Source organism: Mytilus californianus, unplaced genomic scaffold, assembly GCF_021869535.1.
Source record: "Mytilus californianus isolate M0D057914Y unplaced genomic scaffold, xbMytCali1.0.p SCAF_14, whole genome shotgun sequence".
Classification (NCBI taxonomy): Eukaryota; Metazoa; Mollusca; class Bivalvia; order Mytilida; family Mytilidae; genus Mytilus; species Mytilus californianus.
In genome coordinates, this window is record NW_026262626.1 from 21,165,733 (window position 1) to 21,191,058 (window position 25,326).

At 31.2% G+C, this 25,326-nt stretch overlaps 2 protein-coding genes across 5 annotated transcripts in view; one reads left to right on the forward strand and one right to left on the reverse strand.

Annotated features, from left to right (window-relative positions):
• The window catches only part of LOC127724369 (uncharacterized), a 205,814-nt gene extending 182,638 nt beyond the window's left edge, over nt 1–23,176 (reverse strand). Inside the window, exons 1-5 of one of the 4 annotated variants that reach the window (XM_052231322.1) lie at nt 22,686–23,176; nt 16,342–16,530; nt 15,006–15,141; nt 8,004–8,285; nt 5,368–6,862 (exon numbers count right to left, since the gene is read on the reverse strand). In XM_052231322.1, the coding sequence (XP_052087282.1) occupies nt 6,689–6,862; nt 8,004–8,285; nt 15,006–15,141; nt 16,342–16,530; nt 22,686–23,083 (1,179 nt within the window). In that variant the 5' untranslated portion in view covers nt 23,084–23,176 and the 3' untranslated portion in view covers nt 5,368–6,688. Of the gene's footprint in view, nt 1–5,367; nt 6,863–8,003; nt 8,286–15,005; nt 15,142–16,341; nt 16,531–22,685 lie in introns of those variants that run through there. The other 3 variants (XM_052231319.1, XM_052231320.1, XM_052231321.1) reach the window with 3 other exon arrangements.
• Nucleotides 1–25,326, forward strand: part of LOC127724368 (fibrinogen-like protein A) — a 432,225-nt gene that overhangs the window by 122,514 nt on the left and 284,385 nt on the right. The window lies entirely within an intron of this gene.

Here is a 25,326-nt window from a genome sequence, read left to right on the forward strand (position 1 = left end):
TAGTCCACTAGTCTAAATGCCACATGTTAAGATAGTCGTTAAGATAAATTCGTTACACAGTTTGTTTTACATCCCCCCCCCCCCCCCCTCTTTAATTAATTTTGTATTTACATTGTGTCATAGATCAAATTTATTCGTTCAGTGTATGTTTACTTGTTTTTGTTAATATGTCTTTTGATTTAGTTAAGCCATTTCAATTGATATTTTATAGTGTGTCTTTCTATGTTGTGATGTTACACTATTATTTCAGGGTAGGGTGAAGGTTGGCGCCTGTTAAAACGTTTAATCCCGCTGCATTTGTTTGCACCTGTCCTAAGTCAGGAACCTGATGTTCAGTGGTTGTCGTTTGTTGATGTGCATGGTTCATAAGTGTTTCTCGTTTCTCATTTTCTATATAGATTAGACGGTTGGTTTTCCTGTTTGAATGGTTTTACACTAGTCATTTTTGGACCCTTAATAGCTTGCTGTTAGGTCTTAGCCAAGGCTCCGTGTTGAAGGCCGTACTTTGACCTATAATGGTTCACTTTTACAAATTGTGACTTGGATGGAGAGTTGTCTCATTAGCACTCATACCTCATCTTCTTATCTATATATGAATCGGTTATTCGATTATCTTACATTACACCGTCACTTGAAACATTTCGAGAGCTCATAACCATATTTATACATGTTAATAATACAAAAGTGTTATTTTTATCATCTTATTTGATAATCATATAATAGAATGACATGAATCAAACTCGGTTGTGACGTTAACATCAATAAGCTAGCCATTCAAAAACTTTCGAAAATCAATATCATCTGTTAATCTTGTATACTGTTATTAGTCATATTCTGCTTTCATAATGCGTAATTTAAAGCATGGCTCAATTGTCTCATATTTGCATACACGCTACTTTGTATAGAATCAAAGCGGTCAATAATAACTATTCGTATTTTTCTTTTTCAATGTCTGAAGATACCTTTTGTAACTAAGTTGTAATTAAACTGTACGTTATGTAAATAAGATATTATGTAAAAGTAATATTAAATGCCAACTCATTGATTATGTATGTTGTTTTATTCAACCCTGACAACATTAATTTATTGAAGGCCTACCACAGTAAATATATATAAATAGGTTCAATGTCTCGTTTTAGATATAAAAAAAACAAAACAAAAATACTTAACACTCCAAGGCAAATTCATAAAGGGGAAGTCCATAAAATCTGACAAAATTAAACGTTATCAATCCATTGAACAAGTAAAACCATTGCCATATTCCTGACTTGGAAATGTTAAAAAAAGAGGCGAAACATGACAGGGAAACATTCAAAACTCATAAGCGGAGATAAACTTTCAACGCTGTGATAGATAACGAAATAGGATGACAAACAAACAACAAACACTACATAGAAAACTAAAAAATTGATAACAGGAGCACAACCATAATTTGGGATGATTTCATTTGCTCCGGAAGGATAGGCAGTTCCTGATCAATTAATGACACCTGTCTCCTGTTAATCATGTTAAAATCAAAATCTTTGATTGATTTCATTTCGTAGCTTCACAGTAGATAAGAGGACGGGATTGGGGTTACGAAAATTTTAGTCTTAGGTATCCAATAATCAGCTATTTCCGTCAATACGTTGAACCAGCACAAACAAGTTTTCTTAAGTGATTTGCATACGCGATCTTTTTGTTATTGTTTCCCTGTGTTAAAGTGGGAAAGTTAAGCAGTGCTTATAGATATTGAAACCTCAACCTTGTAATCCCTAATCAAAATCTCTTTCTGTGTTTTGTGGATTTATGCTCAAATCTAAATATTGGAAAACCAAGGGTCTAAAAAAAATCTTAGAATCATTGAAGATAATATACATAAAAGAATAACCATGCCTGAGGGAGTTGAAACCTTCTTTTCTATATATTTTTGGCAAGATCAAAATAAATTTCGTGCATATGAAGCACTTTCCTTGATGTCTCTCTTATGAGAATGATCAAGCCTAAACATTGGAAAGCTAAGGGTCTAAAAAACCTTAGAAACATCATGAATTTTATATATAAAACAATAACCATAAGGTTATGCCTGAGGGAGTTGGGTCCTTTTTTCTATATATTTTTAAACTTATCAGCGAAGGATTTTCGACATGTATGTCGTAAATGATGTTATTGTCGAAACTCTGGCGACTAAGAATATAATATTCTCGGAGACCATCAGTCTACCTGCATTGGTATCGACTAAGAAAACCTGAAAAAACACCAAATTAATCTAAAGTCATCTTTGCATGAGGTTAGAACTTTAGTTTATAAGATTTCTTTATTCATTAACAGGAAATTCAGTGTTTATCATTGTTTGCTGTGTGTCATATTTGTTTTTTCGCTCATTAGCTGTCGTTGTGGTAGCATTAGTTGATTTCCTCTTTTGAAGTGCTTCACACTTTGTCATACGAGTCACATTAATAGCTAAGTAAACGATATTACTTTTCGTAATTGTTGAAGGCAGTACAGGGACCTGTAATTGTTCACATATTTGGTTTTTTATGCATAGTTGTCTCATTAGCAAGCATACGTGTACCTCATTTGTTTTATATGAATATATGCAAAGTAAGCTGACGAAATTGTTCTCTTTGCATTTGACGGTGCATGAGTAATTACAGAAAATGTATGTATCTTTTAGTTAGATAGTTCCTAAAGTGATTACATAATATATGATCATAAATGTACATTCAAAAAATATTTTATTTTCCATGATTTGTATCATCTTTCTGAAACGTTTATTAAAAATCATTCAAAAGATACGTGTAGTTTAGTCTATTCTCGGTTTTATTTTGTTACTCGGTTTTGTTTTTTGCTTAAAAGATTTATGACTTTTGAACAGTGGTATATTACTGGTGCCTTTATCTATAATGCTTTCATTTCAATCAAGTATTTAAGATTTCTATCCGTCTTTATGTTCAAATAGTACGCAACAAAGAATATAGGTAATTTAAAGGGGTGTCAGCTACGATGTATATATATAAAAAAATACGATGTGTTTGTTTAATCATTAAAGAAAGTGAAACAGTGAACTAATAATTCACTTTTAGCAGCAAATTTAGTTCAATTTTGTCAAAATAAGCTAACAAACATCGCTGATGAATTATTCATTTATGAGTGAATTATTGGACCTCATTGAATCCGTATTCATGTGACCTTCAATTTAACCCCTGAGTAAGAGATGGGTTAGACATGAATTAGGCGTGTACGGTTATTAAAAGGAAAAGAATGTCAATATTAAAAGTGAAACAAGGGTAAACCATTTGATTGACTGATTCCACCCACAAAAAACTCATTCTTATACAGGTAAATACGATGATTAACATATATTTTTAACCTATAATATGAAATCAAACAGACCTAGAAAAATCCAATTGCACGTGTTCGCCACCTATTTATATCTATATTTATGTTTATATCAGGTTATATGACTGTCGGAAGTCTTCGGAGGTCACCTCTATACTTAATTAGATGGTGTCTATACTTAAATACACACGAAATGGTGATACAAATTATCGAGCCCATGCATTGTAAATTGTTTATTTCATACTTTTTATAATTTGGATATACGTTTTAGTATGTTAGAAATTAAATATCAGAATATGAGACCAATTGGTGAACATGAATTTGACAGCAAATGCCCCTTTAAATAAGATTATTCCAAAAAGGTTACCAATTAAACACTGTAATTAGATATTTGAATATTGTTTTATCAAGTGTTATATACAATTAACATTATCAATGATCAATGTAAACATGTTCAATACCAGATTAACCGTCAGAAAGCCATGTACACCTTTCAATCAAGTCACTAACCAAATAAATTTGACCTTCAAAAAATAAAAATGAGGTAAAGTTCAGATTAACCCTGGCAGACAGACATGTAAACGATACAATCATTCCATATTCCAACTATAATTGACATGCTTATAATACATGAGAAATAAACTCTACCATGAAAAATTTAAATTGACCAATAAAACATAAAAGAGATAAGCATGTACACCCAACAATCCTGTGGCATTGTTTTGTACATAAATTAGGCTGTCAGTTTTTTTTCATTTGAATTGTTTTATATTTTGTTATGTCAAGGCCTTTTACCATGTTTATAGCTTGCTATGCAGTATGGGTTTCACTTCAGAATTGAATGCTTCTTTTTATAATTTCATTGGGGGTGTAAAAGCTGTGAATGAAGCACATTTTGTACGAAACACTTCATTATAAAATATGTGCACAACCAATGCTTTTACAACCCTATAAAATCATAAATTTGAACCATTTAATTATTAAAATAAAATGTTTATGCTTCAATCATGAAATTAAGTTATATCAAGCTTTTCTTTTGTTTCAACATTGTCACAGATAGTATGTGAAGTCATAGTTGTTATTTATATAGAAATAATATTTGATATTGGAGTGCCTCACCATTTATGTCAGCCAATCAAAATTACGAATTGTAATGAACATACATGTAATGTAACTATTCATTGTTGAAGGTTGTGCAGTAAACTTAAGTTGCTAAAATCTATGTATTTTGGTCTCTGGTGCATATTTTTTATCTAGCATATTTACCTTTCTCAGTAAAGAAGAAGGCATTAAATGAGTTGCAGCAAATATATTTGCATATAAATTTACCAAACAACCATTTGATTAAACAGGAAAACTTTTGTTTGCTAAGATTGTGTGGAAGTGTAGTATAAAGAGTTGAAAACTATGAAGTCAAAACTGTCAACAGAATCAAAAGGACCATCAAAGGCACGTAAATTATCTAAAACATCCAAATAATTTTTTACACTCCAAAAGAAGTTAATTCCACTATGTTTATATTTTCTCATTGCGATCATACCACATTTCCTTATTATATATGGACAATAACCCCACCACATTCTGTATGTGCCTGTCTCAAGTCAGGAGCCTGTAATTCAGTGGTTATCATTTGTTGCTGTATATCATATTTGTTTTTTGTTCATTATTTTGTTCATAAATCAGGCCTTTAGTTTTCTGGTTTGAATTTTTTACATTTGTCATTTCGGGGCCTTTTATAGTTGACTATGGGGTATGGGTTTTGCTCATTGTTGAAGGTAATACAGGAACCTAAAGTTGCTAAAATCTATGTCATTTGGTCTGCCGTGGATATTTGTCTCACTGGCAATCATATCAGATCTCCTTATTTTATACAGACATATCTAATTAAAATTACTTTATTTTATTACAAATAGTATAATTTGAAGGATGTTTTAACAAAAAACATTATTTTCAGATAATAATTTGAGTTTGGAGTGTAAACATAATACAAAATACAATGTTTCTTCAATGTGTAAGCATATTTATTAAAGAAATTTACAATGTACAATTATCGTAAAGATTTATTTAAAGTAATACAAATATCACAATGGAACATAATATCATACCCATTTCAGGAATTTTCCAAAAAATAGGACAATTAGACTTAAGAGGTTTGGTATACTACATATGAGCTGCGTTGGATAGAAATCGACCTTATGCAAGTGCATGTATACATGTACATATATAAGTCTTTGATTAATTTTGGAACATTGAAATACGAAATAAAAGATGAATTTTGGTCTGTTTTGTAGGGTTCTTAGGGCTATTTCATTAAAATGTATGTGGGAGGGTAGGAAGGGAAGTTTAATTATTGAAAGAGGGTCATGGGTCTTTTTTCAGTATGCGTCTATCACCATTATGCAAAATTATCTAAAAAATGGTTCTTGGTTGTAGGGATATTTTGAAAGTCCCTTCCTACCCTCCCACATTCATTTTAATGGAATAGCCCTTATATAACAACTCAATTTTCAAACAGTTACAGACTTTCCGTATAGATTTAATCAATTTAAAATAGGTAAACAGATGTTTTGATCTATTTGTATAAGGTCGATTTCTATCCGACGCAGCTCATATATATCTATCCATTATGGACATTTGACAAGGTCAATACAATATATATGGACCTGTTCAGATTATATTGACCGAGTATGAAGTCCAATTTCAATATAATCTAACAGGTCAGTATATCATGTATTGACTGAGTGAAAGTCCTTAATCTATATCTGTATATATATATATATATAACATATGTAAAAAGTGTAAGTTTGATAATGATATTGACTGGATGTTACTATTTTTTTTAATTGATATCAACTTGATGTTACTATTTTTAGTAACATGGATTCAAAATAATTTTTTAAATTGTAACATCAATATGTTGAAACAGTAAAAATTACAAAATATAAATTGGGAAACAGGTGACCAAATAAATGAAGAATGTATCCATGTGGACACAGATGCCCCCACTTAAAAATATTTAGCAAAGTCTGCAATTTTTCAATTAACAAAGGGACATAACTGTAGAATAGTGAATGTGACGCCACCCAAATTTGAACTTGATCTGTTATTGGTGGTAATAAGCATTGTGTATTAGTTAAATAACATTTGTTTGAGGCAAACTAAAGTGAGGAGAACTAATTTTGGAACGTACAGACGGATGTACAGATAGACAAGGATAAACTTTACCCCTAAACCACAAACCATAAAGGAGTCCGAGAAAAAATATTAAATTCCCAACAGCTTATGCTAACAAAATTTATAAACCTTTCATAAATTGTTTTTAATATATGTATTTTTCATAATTGTTATGTACATTTCAAAGACCTAGTTACTTCTTATTATTCAATCTTACAAAAGATTTGAGCAGGATATCTCGATCTTCTTTCTTCAGCAAATCTCTAGGTTTTGAATAATATATAATGCTTTTATGTCTTATATTCCCATCTTTGCTTCTCAATTCTGCTAAATGTTTGCCATGCAGCTCCAGTAAAGTGAAGGTGATCTACAAACAAAAAGTTGCCATTACATCTTACATTTAATAATTAGACTAATCTAATCAAAAAATTATTAAGCATACACCTATCTAAGTATTGTCTCATTTGCTGTCGTTAATGAAACAGTGTAATATTTTCTGCTATAAACATATCTTTTAGAGTAAATCATGATACAATATACAATACAGACAATGAAAAAAAATAGAGATATTCCTCTAAAATTGCATTATGGTTTAATAAATTTTTTGATAATTTAATGTTAGTCCATTTATTAAATAAAATCTCAAAATGATAAAGATTCTATCAATATCTCCCATATCTTAATGAAGATTTGACAAAGTTATTTTCAGTTTTCAAAATCTGAAATCCTTGCAATAGCACATTGTATTTTAAGTTCCTACTGCTTTAATTGGTGATTTAATGTTCGCAAATTTAGTTAACTGATGAAGGGTAAGCCGAGTCTGTAAAATCACCAATTGATGCCTTCAGAGCTAAAAAAGAACATTGTCATGATTGTTATCTCCATTCTAATGAAATTGACAGAAAACAAAGTTAAATTATACATTTAAAAACTGTGATGCATAGTCTGCACATGCATGAACATTTTCATAATATCAATTGTGAATTAATGCCATGAAAATTGGTGACTTTATCCAATCAAAATGAACGTTACAAACAATGTTGCATTAGAATTTAAGGTTGACTGAAAAAATATATACTGCTGACACACAAACAAATTGTGTGTAATTGTTATGGTAAAATATTTATATTCAAATGGCAACACTTTTAACTTCTTAAAATTACAAATGTTTAAAGTCTGAATATGACTTTGAGGGTGGTGCTTAATAATTCTGATTAAATTAAATATTCCTACTCTAATATAATTAAACTGCCTTCCAAATATCACTGTGATTTCTCCTAACTGACTAAAACACGAACTTAAATATATAGTACATTATAGCTGACTATGCGGTATGGGCTTTGTTCATTGTTGAAGGCTGTAGGGTGACCTATAGCTGTTAATTTCTGTGTCATTCTGTCTCTTGCGAAGGGTTGTCTCATTGGCAATCATACAACATCTTCTTTTACATATTTACATATCCATTAAGTTAACACATATAACATTTAATTTCATTTGTCTAATTTTACCTCCGTTCCAATAACAATCATCCCAGGAATATATCTCATGCTTCTTTCTTCGTCAAGAGTTTGTCTATATAAAGACTGATGTAGTAAAAGATCTCCCCCATGCTGTCCAAGAACCTTTTGACCAACTCTTTTAAGAATGGCTGGTTTTTCATGAACAGATGGTTCAATGTCGTCTGCATCTTTTGGCTCAGATGAATCAGATGATGTACTATGAGTTTTAATTGTTGGTTCTTCATCATCATTATAATCATATTTTTTTGTAAAAACACCTAAATTTTTGAGCTGAAATAAGTTGAATAAAATTCAAGTCAACAGACATCAATACAACATGTATAGTGCCTAGAAATTTTGGTTACAATCATTCATATACTAAATGAACATTCCTATGAACATAAAATGAATTATGACTAAAATAGAGTAACGTAACACTTTAAAAATATGGTAAAATAAAAAATGCACCAAGAATAGCAAAATGTGTAACTATTCCTGCTAATCAAGATGTCTGTGAGTTCTTACCACCTCACCAGGGGCAGTGTTTTCATAGTGCAACATTAATTATAACAGCAAAATTGGTCAAAGTTTCAAATAGCTTAGACTGAGAGTGTGTGCCTTAACAGATTTGCAAGGTATTTACAATTATGAGTAGAAATGAATAGTTCCAAATATTTTTTTCTTTCATTTGTCAAAAACTAATATATAGTTTTGTAACTTATCTATAAAATGTCACATCTTTTATCTACACAATGTAATGTAATGAAATATATACCTTAATAAAAATAGATTATTATCTGAATAAAGGATTTCACTTAATAAAAAAAAATTATATATATAGCATTCAGAAATTTAGTTTATACAGTTATACAAAATAACAAACAAACCTGGCACAAAATTCTTCAAACAATTTACCAAAGAATGTCTTTTAAAATATAAGTTATCTCCCTTTGTACAGAAATATGGTTTAACATAGTACTCTAACATTAGATATGGATTTTTTTAATGGATCGTAATTAATATCTCGACTAAATCATCAGACCAGAACAAAATTCGAACTTGATCTATAACTTGTCATGATAAAACTATATACCAAATATTAAATCAATATCTTCAAGAACGAAGAAAAAAAGTGTGGAAAACTGATTTGCCGGACTAACGGATGGACAGACAGACAGACGGACGGAGTGCAAACCTAAAGTCTCCTTCGACTTCGTCGGTAGGGGACTAAAAATTTGCTGTACCTAGTATCAAGCACTCATGAACAATTTCAAAAGCCCATGATCAGTGTCGGAAACTAGAAATTTGGTCATAACCCTAATAAGGCACACATTTAAAAATGACTCCAAATCATTGTTAACTACCTTAAGGTGTTACATAACACTACAGGGAGACAACTCTGTAAAAATCAGCTGAACAATTTAAACACGTTCTACTGTAAAGGAAATATTAAGCTTTTCAATGATCAAAATTGTCAAACTGCTCTATATACAATGAAATTTTTCAGATAAAGTGTGTGGTTCAATTTATTTTTAATTTTTATATTTTTGTCAAAGGGAAATAGTAAATATTTTGTTAAAATTTTATGAAAATTAAGCAGCCAAATTAATTTTAGTCTAGGTGTTTAGTTCCCTATGTACCACCTAAAAACCTTAACTTTATAGGGTAACAAATACTGGGCAGTTGAATGGCGGGACGGGAGGTCAGTAACACAGACCAGAACTGTATATTATAGGTAGTACTAGTATATGGTATCCATGACTACACTGTACAGTGACACAAAAATCACATAATGTTCACTAACACAATATGTTCAAACAGCCTTTTTTAACACCGGGCAAATCAAGTGTTTTGGCCACAGTCATGACATTTCACAGGGATAATAATTAATCCAATCCTCATTTTGGGTCCGAATTTTGGCCCCAATCCCAAGGAGAAATATGCTCTTTTTTTACCATTTTTCAGCTCTAAAATTCCCAATTATATGTAGAGATAGTTGCGAGAATTTGTTGGTGTCATATCATGGTTTCTTGTTTACAAATCTCTTGAATCTTGTTTGCCATGTTTGCAATTCATGCAGATATTCCTCCTCAGAATCAGGGGTTAAAAAATCCACTAGCCCGACGCCCGGGACTAGACTTTTACACTTCGGGCAATTAAAACTTGTAACCGAATATGCCCGACGGACTAGTAACAAACAATTCTTGGCATTTCCAAAATAGTAAGTGGAAAATCCCCTCATCACTATTCTATCTTAGCCAATGAGATTCAATTATGTACGTCATCCGGGATTCCAAGAATTTGAACCGATTTTTTACATGTTTTAAAAATAGAACAACTAACCCAGGGTGGACCGGTATCATGTTCTGATCGCAATTCACGTACTTCATGTACTTTCAATATCAATTTCTCAGTACAGGGGGTATTGTACATTGCTTATGCCGAGATTTTCAATTAATGGTACTTGGGTGTATGATGTAATGATCGATATTGACCTGTCTTGTCGGACAGCTGTTAATTGGAGCTTGAAACCATGCACAAATTATTTCTAAACATTTTAGTACGGCCACCACAGGAACTTTGTCAGTTTCAAAACGAAAAACGGTAGATGAAGGGGGTAATGGGGCTGAAAATTTATCCAAAAAAATGCCAAATACGACCAGGAAAAGCGGAAAAAAACATTTATAGTGTCATGGACAGAAAGATTCCCCATGGGCAAGGTCGACTGTTACTGATGATAAACAAGAGATGATGTTTTGTGAATATTGCCGTGATTTTCCTGATCATGCTGATAAAAAGTCTGCTTTCTATGTGGGAACAACAAATATACGAATTGAACCACTGCACTACAAAAGTCAAAAAGTCTGAAAAGACCAGTTTTTGTCTGAATTTGCATGAATTTTTACTCGACATTCTTAATTTGTCTGAATAATTTTTAAAAATTCTTGACATAGTATGAATTTGTCTAATAAGGTTCTTGATTTTTCTTGACAAGTGTCTTGACAGTATGAACATTGTCTTAAAATTTCTCGACACTTCCTGTATCATCTGATAAGAGTCTGGATTAGTCTCGACCAATTCTTGACTGTCTTAAATTTGTCTCGATCTGTCTTGACATATTCTTGACATTCTTAATAATGTCTGAAATTTGTCTCGACATATTCTTGACATTCTAAATAATGTCTGAATATGTCTCGACACATTCTTGACAGTCTTAAATATGTCTTGACACTATCTCAACAGTATAAATTTCGCCTGAAATGTGAACAGACTTATTCTGCACTGTTTATTACATTCTATTGCTGTTATATACTCCTTTTTATTATGGCTAAACTAAACTTTGAAGAATCAAGGATTAATTTGGTATAGTAAGATACCCTTTTGGTGCAACTAAGTTGGAATACCCTGAATAATCCCCCATGTAGTTTAATTTTGATTTATTTTTATTAAACATTTAAGTAATTGTTTTCACTTGGAATATAAGTCGAAGGTATTGACAAACAGCATTTAGATTTTTGCCGTTCGCAAAACTGCCAGTCAAATTTGCTTTACTAAAATAGGTGTCTTGTATCTCTTTTGGACCCCACAATTCATCTTTTGGGTTTGTGTGGCTAAAAAAAGAGGGGGGGGGGGATTTCGTTTAGGTCAAAGAATTTGTTCCCATCTTGATTCAAAAACCTTATTCATTTTTTAGAACAACCCAAAAACATTTTTTATTCAAATTTGAGTGTTGAATTTTATAATTTTTTATCAAAAATAAATATTTGTGATAACTCCTTCCTGAAAAGAAAAAAATGTTTAGATCTATATTATGAATGTCTGTTTGAGAACCATTTCATAAGACCGATGATTTCTATAGAAATCATTGATGGGACCCATTATAAATACATTTTTTTTATTATTCCTGGAGTAGATAATAATATTTTTTTAATCTTTGGGAATTATTCAATTTGTTTTTATGCTAAAATAATTAATTTCATAATTTTGATGAAGAAAATCCATTTCAATTCAATTTTTTTTCATCAAAATGATGATTTTCATTTTCATCTATCAACAAACTTTTTAAATTGTAGTGGCATGGTCGGTCAACTGATAAGTTGTATGGCTGATTACAGGTAAAGCAATAACTTCTATTTGACAGTTGCGTATACTGTGGGGTGTGGAATACCTTAATTTTATGGGGAACATCCTGTCCATGTGTAATACTTAATATATTCCAACAGATGACATTACACAAATTTTTCTTCTGTTAAATGAATGATTTGTATATCATCATAATTTGCTATTTATATAAACCACATTTTGGTATAATAATTATTTACCATATCAACATTGAATATTATGAATGTAGAATGAAATATGTCTACAGTATGATTGGTTTGAATCATTTAATTTATAAGATTTAGGAATCAAAATTTGTAATTATTTAAAAACCCGCATTGAAATTGTTTTATATCAACACACCCACATTTGAATTATTTTATACTTTAGATTTCATAGCCATATTTGCATTTGTAAAAATATTTATATACCCAAATTTTCAATTATTTTACATGCCCAACTTTTATTTTTGTTGTAAAGAAGTGTAACTTGAAACAACAGTATATCATATAAAGAGAAATAAAGATTAAAGTTATATCATGAATATTGGTCATGATTTGTAAAACTCAGAACTGTCAAGTAAATTTAAGACACGATTCAAAATGTTCAGAATATGTCAAGCCATACCGAGAAAAAATAAGAATGTCGAGAAATTTCAAGACAGTATTCAAATGTCAAGAATTTGTCAAGAAATTTTAAGACCATATTCAGAATGTCGAGAATATGTCGAGTAAATTTCATACAAATTTAATATAAATGAGAATTTGTCAAGAAAAATTAAGACACAAGTCATACTTTTGGAGAATGTCGAGTAAAAGTTCATGCAAATTAAGACAAAAACTGGTCTTTTCATGCTTTTCAGACTTTTAGACTTTTGTAGTGCTGGTTTAACATGACAATATCAATGAACATGTTTTCTGTGCCCAAAAATATTTAACAACCCATAGTACAAGGGATATCCAAAAAGATGTCTAGAGATCCTTGTTATAATTAATAAAACAAAAATTTATTTGATTTATTTTATCAAATACCGTGTATAATGCCGCATTCAAAACAAGGGACACCCACTCTAAATTTGTAAGGTATACTCGGGCTAGCAGGTCAGTTTTGATGGGCTAGCAGCTCTTTCAACAGGGCTAGTAAAATCCTGCTACCAATAAGTCCTAGGCTAGTGAGCTGTAACAAATTTTTTTAACCCCTGTCAGAATGCAGGATTTTGCATCTAATTTTTTTTTTATTTCATGGGGGGCATGTCCCCAAACCCCCATAGCAAGTTGCACACCACTAACGCTGTGTGCCCTCTGTAAAAAGTAACTAATATATTTCCCCTAAGCCAACATTTCAAGAACTTTTATTTTCAATTGCATGCATGGGCTCTGAGCCCATTCCCCTGAGCACTAGGAAAATCACTGTTTCAAAACCCTCAACACATACATCATGTACATTCATGTAGGCTTTTCTCAGAAATACATATAGCCTTTCTCAGGAATACATATATTTTATTTACTTGTACATGTATAGTTATTTAATTTTTGGCTTAGTTATGTCCCTTAGACATTGAGATTTGTTTTACTTATACAAGTAAAAAAGTCGTACTATCTTCTTTTCTTGAATTCTAAGGAGTTCTTTAATAGCTCTAATAGAATTTTTAATTGTCTGTCCTTTGCAGATGTCTTTAATAATCATGTAAGTGTAATTTCATGGACAATGAAAATCTCATTTGTCTGTTATCTTCAGAACACTGCTCATTTACAAGCCCCAAAGGGACAATTTTTGAAGGTCTTGCGCTAATACTTAAGATATTTGCGCAATCAGTTTTTTTTGTTGAGTTAATGTGATAAAACATTGAACTATAATAAAAAATTATGAGTTTACCTGAGAAAAATTGTTAAAGGAATGTTTTTACATCTCAAAACTTGAGAATTTTTGTTGGATTATAAAAAAAATTACTTATACAAGTAAGTTTTTGAGAAAATTAAGGGGAGATTATTCAAACATTATATATCAATTAACTTATATAAGTATATTATTATTTACTTCTTCAAGTAAATAAAGATTACTTGGACAAGTAGTACCCCTGACTGTATGAATATTCAAACTCTTTAAGGTTTGCAGCAATGTGTGACCTTAGATTATGTACATGTACACTGAATCTTCACACTTTTTAGTTGCATTTTTTAAAAGACTTAAGGTTTATATGATGATTATGGTGAAAGTGCCATATTTTTCTGCTAACTAGAATGAAATGAGTTTCATAAAAGTATTAATAATAGTTTGATAGCACTTTAAATGCTAAACACTAACTTTACTTAAAAGAAAATTGGAAATAGTTTTTACTGTAGATGGGGATGTCTTTTGTCATGCATCATGGATTATAAAAAAGCAAAACACAATCGGTCTGGATCTTTAATAAAATATACAAACTTTGACAAACAAGAGAGAACTGTCAACCATACTTTTGATCTGAATGACAAAAACTATTTGTTTTTTCTTAAAATACCATCTGTTATAAATAAACATGATAAATACAGACATGAAAGAGCATATTTTGGATAATTTGATTTTTTACAAGGTCCATATATAAAGTGGAGATTACTCTATCCCAGATAACTTTACTATTATAAAAGAATATGTATGGGATTTACCTAATTTATACAGCTCACATTGTTTTATCAACTCCATTTGTCCATTGTCAAGACAGTGGGGATGGGCTTCTTAAATTCTCCTGTGTCTATCATATAGATTATAACATGTCATTTCTTTTTTATCATTAAAATTGAACCTACTCTACAAGGGTATTTTTTAAGTCAATGGTTCGTTTTCATTCGGGAGGAGTTATCTGCCCCTCAGTGGGGCAGAAGGCAAGTACAAAAGACGAATTCTAAACAAGTTGCAGTGTTATTATGTTACCTCTGCAATGGACACAACAGATGAAGTTTCTGGAAATTGACTATGCAGATGATCCTTTGTCATAATTACAACATCAGAGGCTGACGTGACATCAACTCGATGAATATTAATAATCGATCTCCATGCTGAGCCTGGTCTGAAAAACATGAAATTCTAATGTCATTTCACATGTTAATAAATTAAAAGATACTGTTATCATGTCTGACAAGTGGATAGGCTGTGCCTGACCGTCAACCTGCATGTTAAAAATCAAATAAAGATCTGTCTGTCCCTGTTCTGCAATATATATATATACATATTTATTTTACTTGTCATGCTAGTTCTAAAATTGACAGATACTGGTATCAAGCAGAGTTGAACTGAAGTCTTTCAATTTGTATTCACTGCTTTTCTGCTAAGCATGTCATATTTTGATCTTCATGTAAAAGAAAAAACAGGTTGGCTCAGAGTTGTAATGATGTTTCTTTGTGTATGTCAATTTGTTGACTTGCAGACAATAACATTGAAGAGATAGCTGTATTGGATTTTAAGCTTTGATGGCAGCAATTGGTGATATGGAGGTCGCAAATTAAGTTTACTGTTGACGCTTTAGCAGAGCCAGAAAACCAGTATTTGCAACCATCAAATCACCACTTGATCATGTTAATGCTGTCAGAGTTAAAAAGATCCAATATTGTTATCTCTATTCTAATAAAACTGACAAAAAACAATGCTAAATCATACATTTAATATCTGTCATATGCTGTTTGCACTTGCACATACATTTTTATAGCATGAATGGTGAATTGATGCCATAAAAATTGGTGACGTTATCCAATCAAAATGAACTTTACATACGATGTTGCATTAGAATTTGAAAATATATATCGCATTCAAAATGCAGAGTGCTTAATGCTAGACCAACATTCTTAGTAGGAATCATTAACATATATCACATAAACATGTTCTAAGTTCTTGCCCTAAAATGCATGTAATAGTTGCAACTAGGCATAAAACCAATCTTTCCATCCATCCATCTTCGATCAAGTGCCTTATTTTCATCTATACATTTTTGTACGTTTTGGATTTCAAATTTAGCTTTTATCTTATGCCATATTTGGTGAAACATTTAGTAGGATAAGCATGACAAACACTACAAGTAATTAATGATAAAAGAAAACAGCCAAAAATCAAGACAGAAATTTTCCTTATTTTTCATGTTTTTTTAAATCAGGACTTTCTAGGACTGTTTGTGAGTAAGACATACATGACATACATGTATGTACATGTAGGATCAGAATCCATTAAAAGTACTTTATAATCAAACAAATTTGGCCTTAGAGTTACTAAGACTTACACAGGAAGAAGACAACACATCTTCGTGAAAGCTTTGAAAATGTCTGCAAAAATATCCTTTGGTACAGGTGGTATGCTTTGTTTCCCATATTTATGGATCGTTTTCAGGTATGAAGACTGGTATTTCATCATTATTATTGTACTATTGATGAAATCATCTACAACCGTTGACACATCAGTTAAAGGATCACTACAACAGACAAAAACAATTTAAGATTTCAATGGAAATATAGATTTTACCACAGCAACAAGTGTGTTACAATATTTCTCCACTCGAGACAGTTAAATTTTAATATTGAAAGTGCCAGGCTTGCCAAGCTTTTTAAATAATCATAATTTAACTGTTGAGAGTGGAGAAATATCATAATACACAAGTTATAGTGGTGGAATCTGTTTCTCTAATGATGTTTATCCTTCCTTTTTCGAAGATTTGCAGACAGTTGTGTTCTTTATATGTGACGTCATCAGGCATGGTCGCCTTTTTTCATGGAAGTTCAGAAGAAACCAAGAAAATTTGATGTCATAATAAAATTTCGACCAATTATTTGCCAAGAACAGATATCTCACTAGTGAGGAGAAATGTTTTTCTCACACCGATCAAAAAATGTGAAAATAGCACAAAAATTAGAGAACAACAAATCTTTAACATGTTTATGCACATATTTAATCAATTCTGATTATTATTCATCACGTTGATTACGAACCAATCTAATATAGTCAAGGGTTATACTTATTCATATACTTGGTTCATGTCTGTCATATTTGGTTTTTTTTTTCCTAAATTGTTGTAATATACATGATATAGATTAGGCTGAGTGTTAGTTTTCTTTTTTTATTTGTTTCACATGTTTCATGTCAAGGCATTATATCTATAGCTGACAATAGGATTTAGGTTTTTCTCATTGTTGAAGGCCATATGGTAGCCTATAATTGCTTATATTTCATTTGAACTCTGGTGGATATTTGCCTCATTGGCAATAAATTATCCTTATTTTTAAATAAATTAATAATTGATGAGTAGAATTATATATCTCCCTTAGTTCCCATATTAATTATTTTCTTCTTTTCATGAACATGATGAACTTATCTTGACTACATTGCTCTAAACATGTCAACAGAGTGCTTAATTGTATCTCTATAATATTTTTAAATAAAAGAAGAGAGTTCCAATGTCCCCCACATTGCACATATTTCATCTATCCAAGGAACAAGGGCAATAACTAAATAAAACACTTTTTTTTTGTAGCGCTAACCAGGCCATTTTCCATAAATATAATATTTCCTAGGGGCATAACTCTTTTAATAAAAGAAAAGAGTTCCAATGTGCCCCGCGTTGCACATATTTTATCTATCCAAGGTACAAGGGCAATAACTAGAAAACCCTTTTTTTTTTATCTTTAAAACAAATTAAAATATACTATAAGTTTTAAAAAAATCTGGCAAAAATTGTACCTGTGAGAGCGCTAACAAGGTCATTTTCCCTAAATTTTATATTTCCAAGGGCATAACTCCTTTAAAAAAAAGTCGATCAGCCAGCATTGTAGAACTTGTCCAAGATATTGCTGATATTAACCTATAGTTTAAGTTTTATAAAAATCTGGCAAGAATTATACCTGTGAGATCGCTAACGAGGCCATTTTCCATAAATTCAATATTTCCAAGGGGCATAACTCTTTTAAAAAAGTGGATCAGCCACCATTATAGAACTTGTCCAAGATATTGCTGATATTAACCTATAGTTTGATAGTATAAGTTTTATAAAAATCTGGCAAGAATTGTACCCATGAGAGCGCTAACAAGGCCATTTTCCATAATTTTAATATTTCCAAGGGGCATAACTCTTTTAAAAAAATTCGAAAGGGTTCCGCGGAACCCAGTGTCTCGCCTACTTTTTCTGTTAATCGCAGGCGCAACAAAAATGAGGAAGTAAATCAATAAAAATATTCCTCTTGATACTATCTTTTGATTGTAAGAAGCTTCTGTCCAAGTTTGGTAAAAATCCAGGATAGTTTATGAATCTAATAAATGTTTAAAAACTTTAACTGCAGACTGAATGTAATGTTAACTGGAAGAAAACAAAATTTCCTTCTAGATACTAGCATTTGATTATAAACAAGCTTCTGTCCAAGTTTGGTACAAATCCAAAATAGAATAAGAAAGTTATTAAAATTTTAAAAACTTCAACCACAGAGTGAATGTGTTGTTTCCTGGCAGAAAATCTAAGTCCATTAAAAGTAAAATATGGAAAAAATGGATTATTTTTTTACAAAATTTCCTTCTAGATACTAGCTTTTGATCATAAACAAGCTTCTGTCCAAGTTTGGTACAAATCCAAAATAGTAAAAGAAAGTTATTAAAATTTTAAAAACTTTAACCACAGAGTGAATGTGTTGTTTCCTGGCAGAAAATCTAAGTCCATTTAAAAGTAAAATAAGGAAAAAATGGATTTTTTTTTTACAAAATTTACTTCTGGATACTATCTTATGATCATAAACAAGCTTCTGTCCAAGTTTGGTAGAAACCCAGGATAGTTAAAGAAAGTTATTAAAATTTTAAAAACTTTAACCACAGAGTGAATGTAATATTTTCCGGCAGAAAAACTAAGTCCATTTATAAGTAAAATACGGAAAAAATGGAATTTTATTTTTACAAAATTTACTTCTGGATACTATCTTATGATCATAAACAAGCTTCTGTCCAAGTTTGGTAGAAATCCAGGATAGTTTAAGAAAGTTATTAAAATTTCAAAAACTTTAACCACAGAGTGAATATTTGTGGACGCCGCCGACGACAACGACGACGCCGACGGAATGTAGGATCGCTATGTCTCGCTTTTTCGACTAAAGTCGAAGGCTCGACAAAAAGTCAATCAGCCACCATTACAGAACTTGTTCGAGATATTGCTGATATTAACCTATAGTATAAGTTTTATAAAAATCTGGCAAGAATTGTACCTGTGAGAGTGCTAACAAGACCGGACGGACACAGGGACGGATGCCAGGTATTTCAATGTCCCCCGCAACGCGTTACGTGGGGGACAAAAACAATTTCATGGGCAATGAAAATTTCTTTTGTCTAATACTGCCTATTTACAAGCGTTTAGGGAATAAGTTTTAAAGGCCTTGTGCACTTTAACTGAAATATATGTACATGTATTTGCATAATAAACATGGTAAACTTCCTTGTTTTGTTCTTTTGATAAAAGTTTGAAATCTTTACCAAACCGGGAAAACATATTTTAGGTGATTTTTTCCCTTTAACAAACTAGCTCTAGCATTTCATGGGTTGTAAAAAATGCTTGTTTAAGTCAATTATTTTAGATGTGTAAAGGGAGACTATTCAAACATTGACCACGTTGAAGAGAAACAAATTTATATTTACCATAAAATTGAGAATGGAAATGGGGAATGTGTCAAAGAGACAACAACCCGACCATAGAGCAGACAACAGCCGAAGGCCACCAATGGGTCTTCAATGCAGCGAGAAACTCCTGCACCCGGAGGCGTCCTTCAGCTGGCCCCTAAACAAATATGTATACTAGTTCAGTGATAATGGACGTCATACTAAACTCCAAATTTTACACAAGAAACTAAAATTAAAAATGATACAAGACTAACAAAGGCCAGAGGCTCCTGACTTGGGACAGGCGCAAAAAATGCGGTAGGGTAAACATGTTTTTTGAGATCTCAACCCTCCCCCTATACCTCTAGCCAATGTAGAAAAAACAAACGTACAACAGTACGCACAGTAAAACTCAGTTTAAGAGAAGTCCGAGTCCGATGTCAGAATAGGAAACAAAAGAAAATAAACAAAATGACAATAATACATAAATAACAACAGACTACTAGCAGTTACTGACATGCCAGCTCCAGACCTCAATTAAACTGATTGAAAGATTATGTCTTCATCATATGAATATCAGGCACAATCCCTCCTGTTAGGGGTTTAGTATTATACCATCATAAAATATATGAGAAGAACATAACCCGTGTCATGCCAACAACTGGTTTTAGAATAAATATGTTTAATTCCGATGCAAAGACCCTATAAGTGAATCAATATTAAAGCCAAAATATGCAATCTTTAATGACCTGACAACAGTATCGTAACTATATCCCTTCTTAATAAGTCTGTTTAAAGGTTTTGTAAGCTTTTGAGGTGAATACTGACATTTTTGTGCTTTGTAAAGAATATTACCATAAACATGATAAAAGATTGGATGTGAAATACCCGAGCGTATAAGATGTCTGCATGTTGAGTTATATTTACGAATGATGTCCTTATACTGATGATAAAATTTAGTAAATGTTTTGACTAGTTTATGATATCGAAAACCCTGGTGTAATAATTTTTCAGTAATACATAAATTTCTCTCGCTAAAATCTAATACGTTGTTACATACACGACCGAATCGTACAAGTCGAGATATATAAACACCATAAGATGGTGACAAGGGAACATCACCATCTAAAAATAGATAATTAACAATAGGAAATGAAAAATCATGTTTACAAGTACCTGTACATGTAAATGATACAGTACTTACATTAGTCAGGGGTACTACTTGTACAAGTAATTTTTATTTACTTGAAGAAGTAAATATTAATATACTTATATAAATAATTTTTTAGGATACTTATACAAGTGTATTTCATTTACTTGTATAGGTAAATTATTTTTTGGCTTAGTTATGTCCCTTAGACATGCAGATTTTTTTACTTATACAAGTAAAAAAGTCATCCTATCTTCTTTTCTTGAATTTCTTAGGACTTCTTCGCTCTGACTAATAGAACTTTTAATTGTCTGTCCTTTGCAGATGTCTTTACTCATCATTTAAGTGTAATTTCATGGACAATGAAAATCTCATTTGTCTGTTATTTCTTAACACTGCTCATTTACAAGCCCTAAAGGGGCAATTTTTGAAGGCCTTGCACAAATACTTAAGATCTTTGCGCAATTAGTTTCTTTGTTGAATTAATGAGATGAAACATTGAACTCTAATAAAAAATTATGAGCTAACCTGAGAAAAATTGTTAAAGGCATGTTTTTACATCTCAAAACTTGAGAATGTTTTCAGGATTGTAAAAAAAATTTTTGAGAAAATTAATGGGAGATTATTCAAACATTATAATTTACTTATATAAGTATATTATTATTTATTTCTTCAAGTAAATAAGGATTACTTGTACCAGTAGTACCCCTGACTGTACATCTTCAACATATTGAAGTACATATATGTATATAAAAATTTCTAGTATATTGTCTTTGTCTGCAGTAAAAGGAACAGACAAGTTTTTTTTACATAAACCATATAAACCTGTAAAAAGCAAATTTAGAAAATGTTTTGTTCAAACAATACATGTATCATTGTTTTTGGTCAATTAGCTGACACCAATTTCCTTTTTCCCCAATTTTTCTTCTCACTCATGTCATATAAAAATAAGAAGATGCGGTATGATTGCCAATGAGAGAACTCTCCACAACAGACCAAATGACAAAGACATTAACAACTACATACGAGTGTACATATATCTGTATAGGTCACCGTACGGCCTTCAACAATGAGTAAAACCCATACCGCTTAGTCAGCTAAAAAAGGCCCCAAAATGACAAATGTAATCAATTCAAAGGAGAAACCTAACGGCCTAATTAAGTACAAAATAATGAACGAAAAACAGATATGATATATACAGCAACAAAGGACAACCACTGAATTACATGCATGTTACACATCTTGAAGTTTAATAGCTTAGAATTGGTTTTAACATGTTTAACAGGCTTTTGTATGTTTTGTACCTACCTTAATAGAATACTCTTGAAAATCTACACTTACATGACTTACATGTATATGTAGTTGACCAGGACTTATATGATTTTTCTGGAATTTTCTGTTCAAGATTGTTGCATAAAACAACTTGAAATCTTTACAGTAACTACTTATTTATATATATATGTATATAATTCAAATGTGACTCTTATACAAAACAAAGGGACTAAGCTCTGACATATGATTTTTATGCAAAAACCAATAAATAGCGGGCCAGTTGTCTTGTACAAAATTAGAGTGGGTGAGTTGTCTTGGGGGCAACTAGCTGCGGAACCGTAGCTCTTATGTCCTTATGATATCTTTTGACAATTTGTGGACCATAGAGCTACGGATTTTACCTATTTCAAAACTTTTGAAATTGTGACCCAGGTTCAGGTCGCATTTATTTCCAAAATCTTTCATTGTTTATCCCCATGCATAGCTTGTCAATGTATGGTCTGCAAAATTTCTAAAAATATTACAAGGACCTCAGAGCTACATGTATGGTTCGGCACCTGTCTGGCATTCTAAATGTGTACCTTGATGAACTTCCGTTTTTCTCAATATCCTTTTCCATTTCTGGAATAAATGTTTCAACATTCAGGTCTAAATCAATCCCAATTATTTCAGTGATTGAGCAACTGAAACTGATAGAGTTTTGTAAATTTTTCGTAAATTCTTCTTGTTTTTCTGTCAACGGCCCAAACATTCCCGTTTTCGCATGAACAATATCTAAAATGTCAGACGGCAAATTATGAAAATGATTATGGTAATGAATGTCAATAGATTGGAGGCATAATATGTCCCATTCACTTGTCGCTGTAGGCAATGTCCTGTACATGTAATCTTCAACGTCGGATTCATCTGAATCTGAATCCATGCTAGAATCGGATTGTTCTGAGTTTCTACCAGCACTCTTATGTCTTTTTCGACTCATTAGATTCTTTCTCTTGTTCAGAAAGATGCTATGCAGTTTCACTGACAAGTTTTGGGTTATCTAAAGATTGAAATACGCTTGCAGTCTCCTTCGAATTCGGGTGCGACTTTTTACCCCAATATACCCCAACATACCCCAATATACCCCAATATACATCAAAAAACAGTTTCAACAAAATATTATTGAATAATAATAACATTTTTGGCATTTCCATGTTATTTTAACACCAACAATAGTTTATTTTATAAATATATTTAATTTTAAATCACTTTTTTCATTGAAACTTGTTCCGTTCTTGTCAGCCGCTTACGATCACAAAATGACTTTTTACCCCAATATACCCAAATATACTCCAATAAAACGTTTCAGTGCAACATTCATGTTCTGGAATGATATTTTAACCATATTTATTTCAAAAAAAAAAATCATGTGCACATTTGTGTGCATTTAGAAGCTTTTGAAACTATAGTTAACTCGAATACTGATAATGGTAGCACCAAAGACCAGAATGGACCTGAAAATATACAGGGCAATTTTTAAATTGCAATTTCTTTTTCACTCCTTCAAATTTAAGTTTTATTCAATAACATTTGTGTTTTCTGAATTAAATTTGAAATGTTTTTTCATACATGTAGATAAAATTAGAAATATTTTACTCATGTTTTGAAATATTATTTTTCAATTTTGATTTTTTTCTTCTCATATTTTTAAAATAATTGTCTCAAATAAAATTTGAAAAATTTTCTCCTACATGAAATAAGATTTTCGAATTTTCATTGAACAAATTATGTTTAATCATCACATGCTTAAAATTTACGTAAACTTGGACGGACCAGAAACTACAAAGATGGTAGTTTTATTTATATTTTTCACTTTTCAATAGATAAACTTCAAATTAAAAAGTTATAAATTCCATTCATCTAGACGGGAAAATAATTTTTCTGATGCCACAACTCAGGACTGAATGGGTAGATTTAAAGACTTAAATGGACATCTATCTTACGGTTGGATTCATTTAAACTTAAGAATTATTTATTCATTGGATTTCCTTCTTATTTTAAAGTCGAGGCTAGTCATTTAATTAAAATCAACCAAGTTTTAAAGAATTATATGTTTGTAAGAAATAAAAAAAACTTGGACCTAAACGTTAACATTGAAAGACACCAAGACAAGAAATTCTGTATATTTTTTTTGATTTATTTATCTTCATAAGTAATCACTAATTCCAACCTTTATAGTTAGGACTGAAAACGAGAAAAAAATATTTTTAGATGATAGAAGGAGGTATATCTAAAAAAGTCTGAATGTTCCCGAATTGTATCTACCATTCTGCAGATAGCATATTTAATATTTATTCGAAGAAGAAAAAAGTCTTTTAAGCCAACACTCTTCTTCTTCTTCTTTGATATAGTAGTTAAAAAAACTCAGTAATGAGTACTCAATACTTGTGCGTTACGTAGGTGCTGGTAATGTCTATTTACAATAAAAGACCAAAGATAAAAAAAACAATATGGTGCATGCTGTACAGTTGGAGCAGGATAAAAACATTCCTTCATCTATGTAATCAGTCTTGAAAGCTTCCATATAGTTGGAGCTTTCACTGTCGATTTCGGTAATGTATTCCAGGCTATTACTGTTCTCGGAAGTGAACTGGGAAAAGGAAAAGGCCTAACTGTTTCTAAAAATAAACAGGTAGATTTTTAGAAACTTGTAAAACTCATATATTTTCAATGGATCTTCTGCAAAATTGGATTATATTAATGAAAGAGACTGTCGTTTTATAAAATGAAAAGATCTGAACGGCTCAGAAAATTGAAAAATATATACATACAAATAAGAAGATGTGGTATGATTGTCAATGAGAAACTTTTCACCAGAATAGAAGCTGGGACTATTACAATAATGTAAGTGTAATAGTTCCAGGTAGAAGTTTGCAATTATAATGGTCACCGTACAGCAAGCAAAAATCATTCCGTATGTAGCAAGCTATAAAAGGCCCTGGCATGTAGCTGGGAAGTCATTTCCTTTTTTTTAAATCGTATATACTTTTTCTTTGGCTCCAATGATACTATGTATTCTGAAATATAATGACGTCAATGAGTTGGTGCACAAAAGGATGCATTTTTGACGGTCAGGTGCTGGCGAAAACACACCAAACGTGAATCACATTTTGTTTTCTTTTAAAATCTCAGTAGAAACACCTACAAATAAAGTATTTTTCTCTTTATTGTATTAAAATTTTG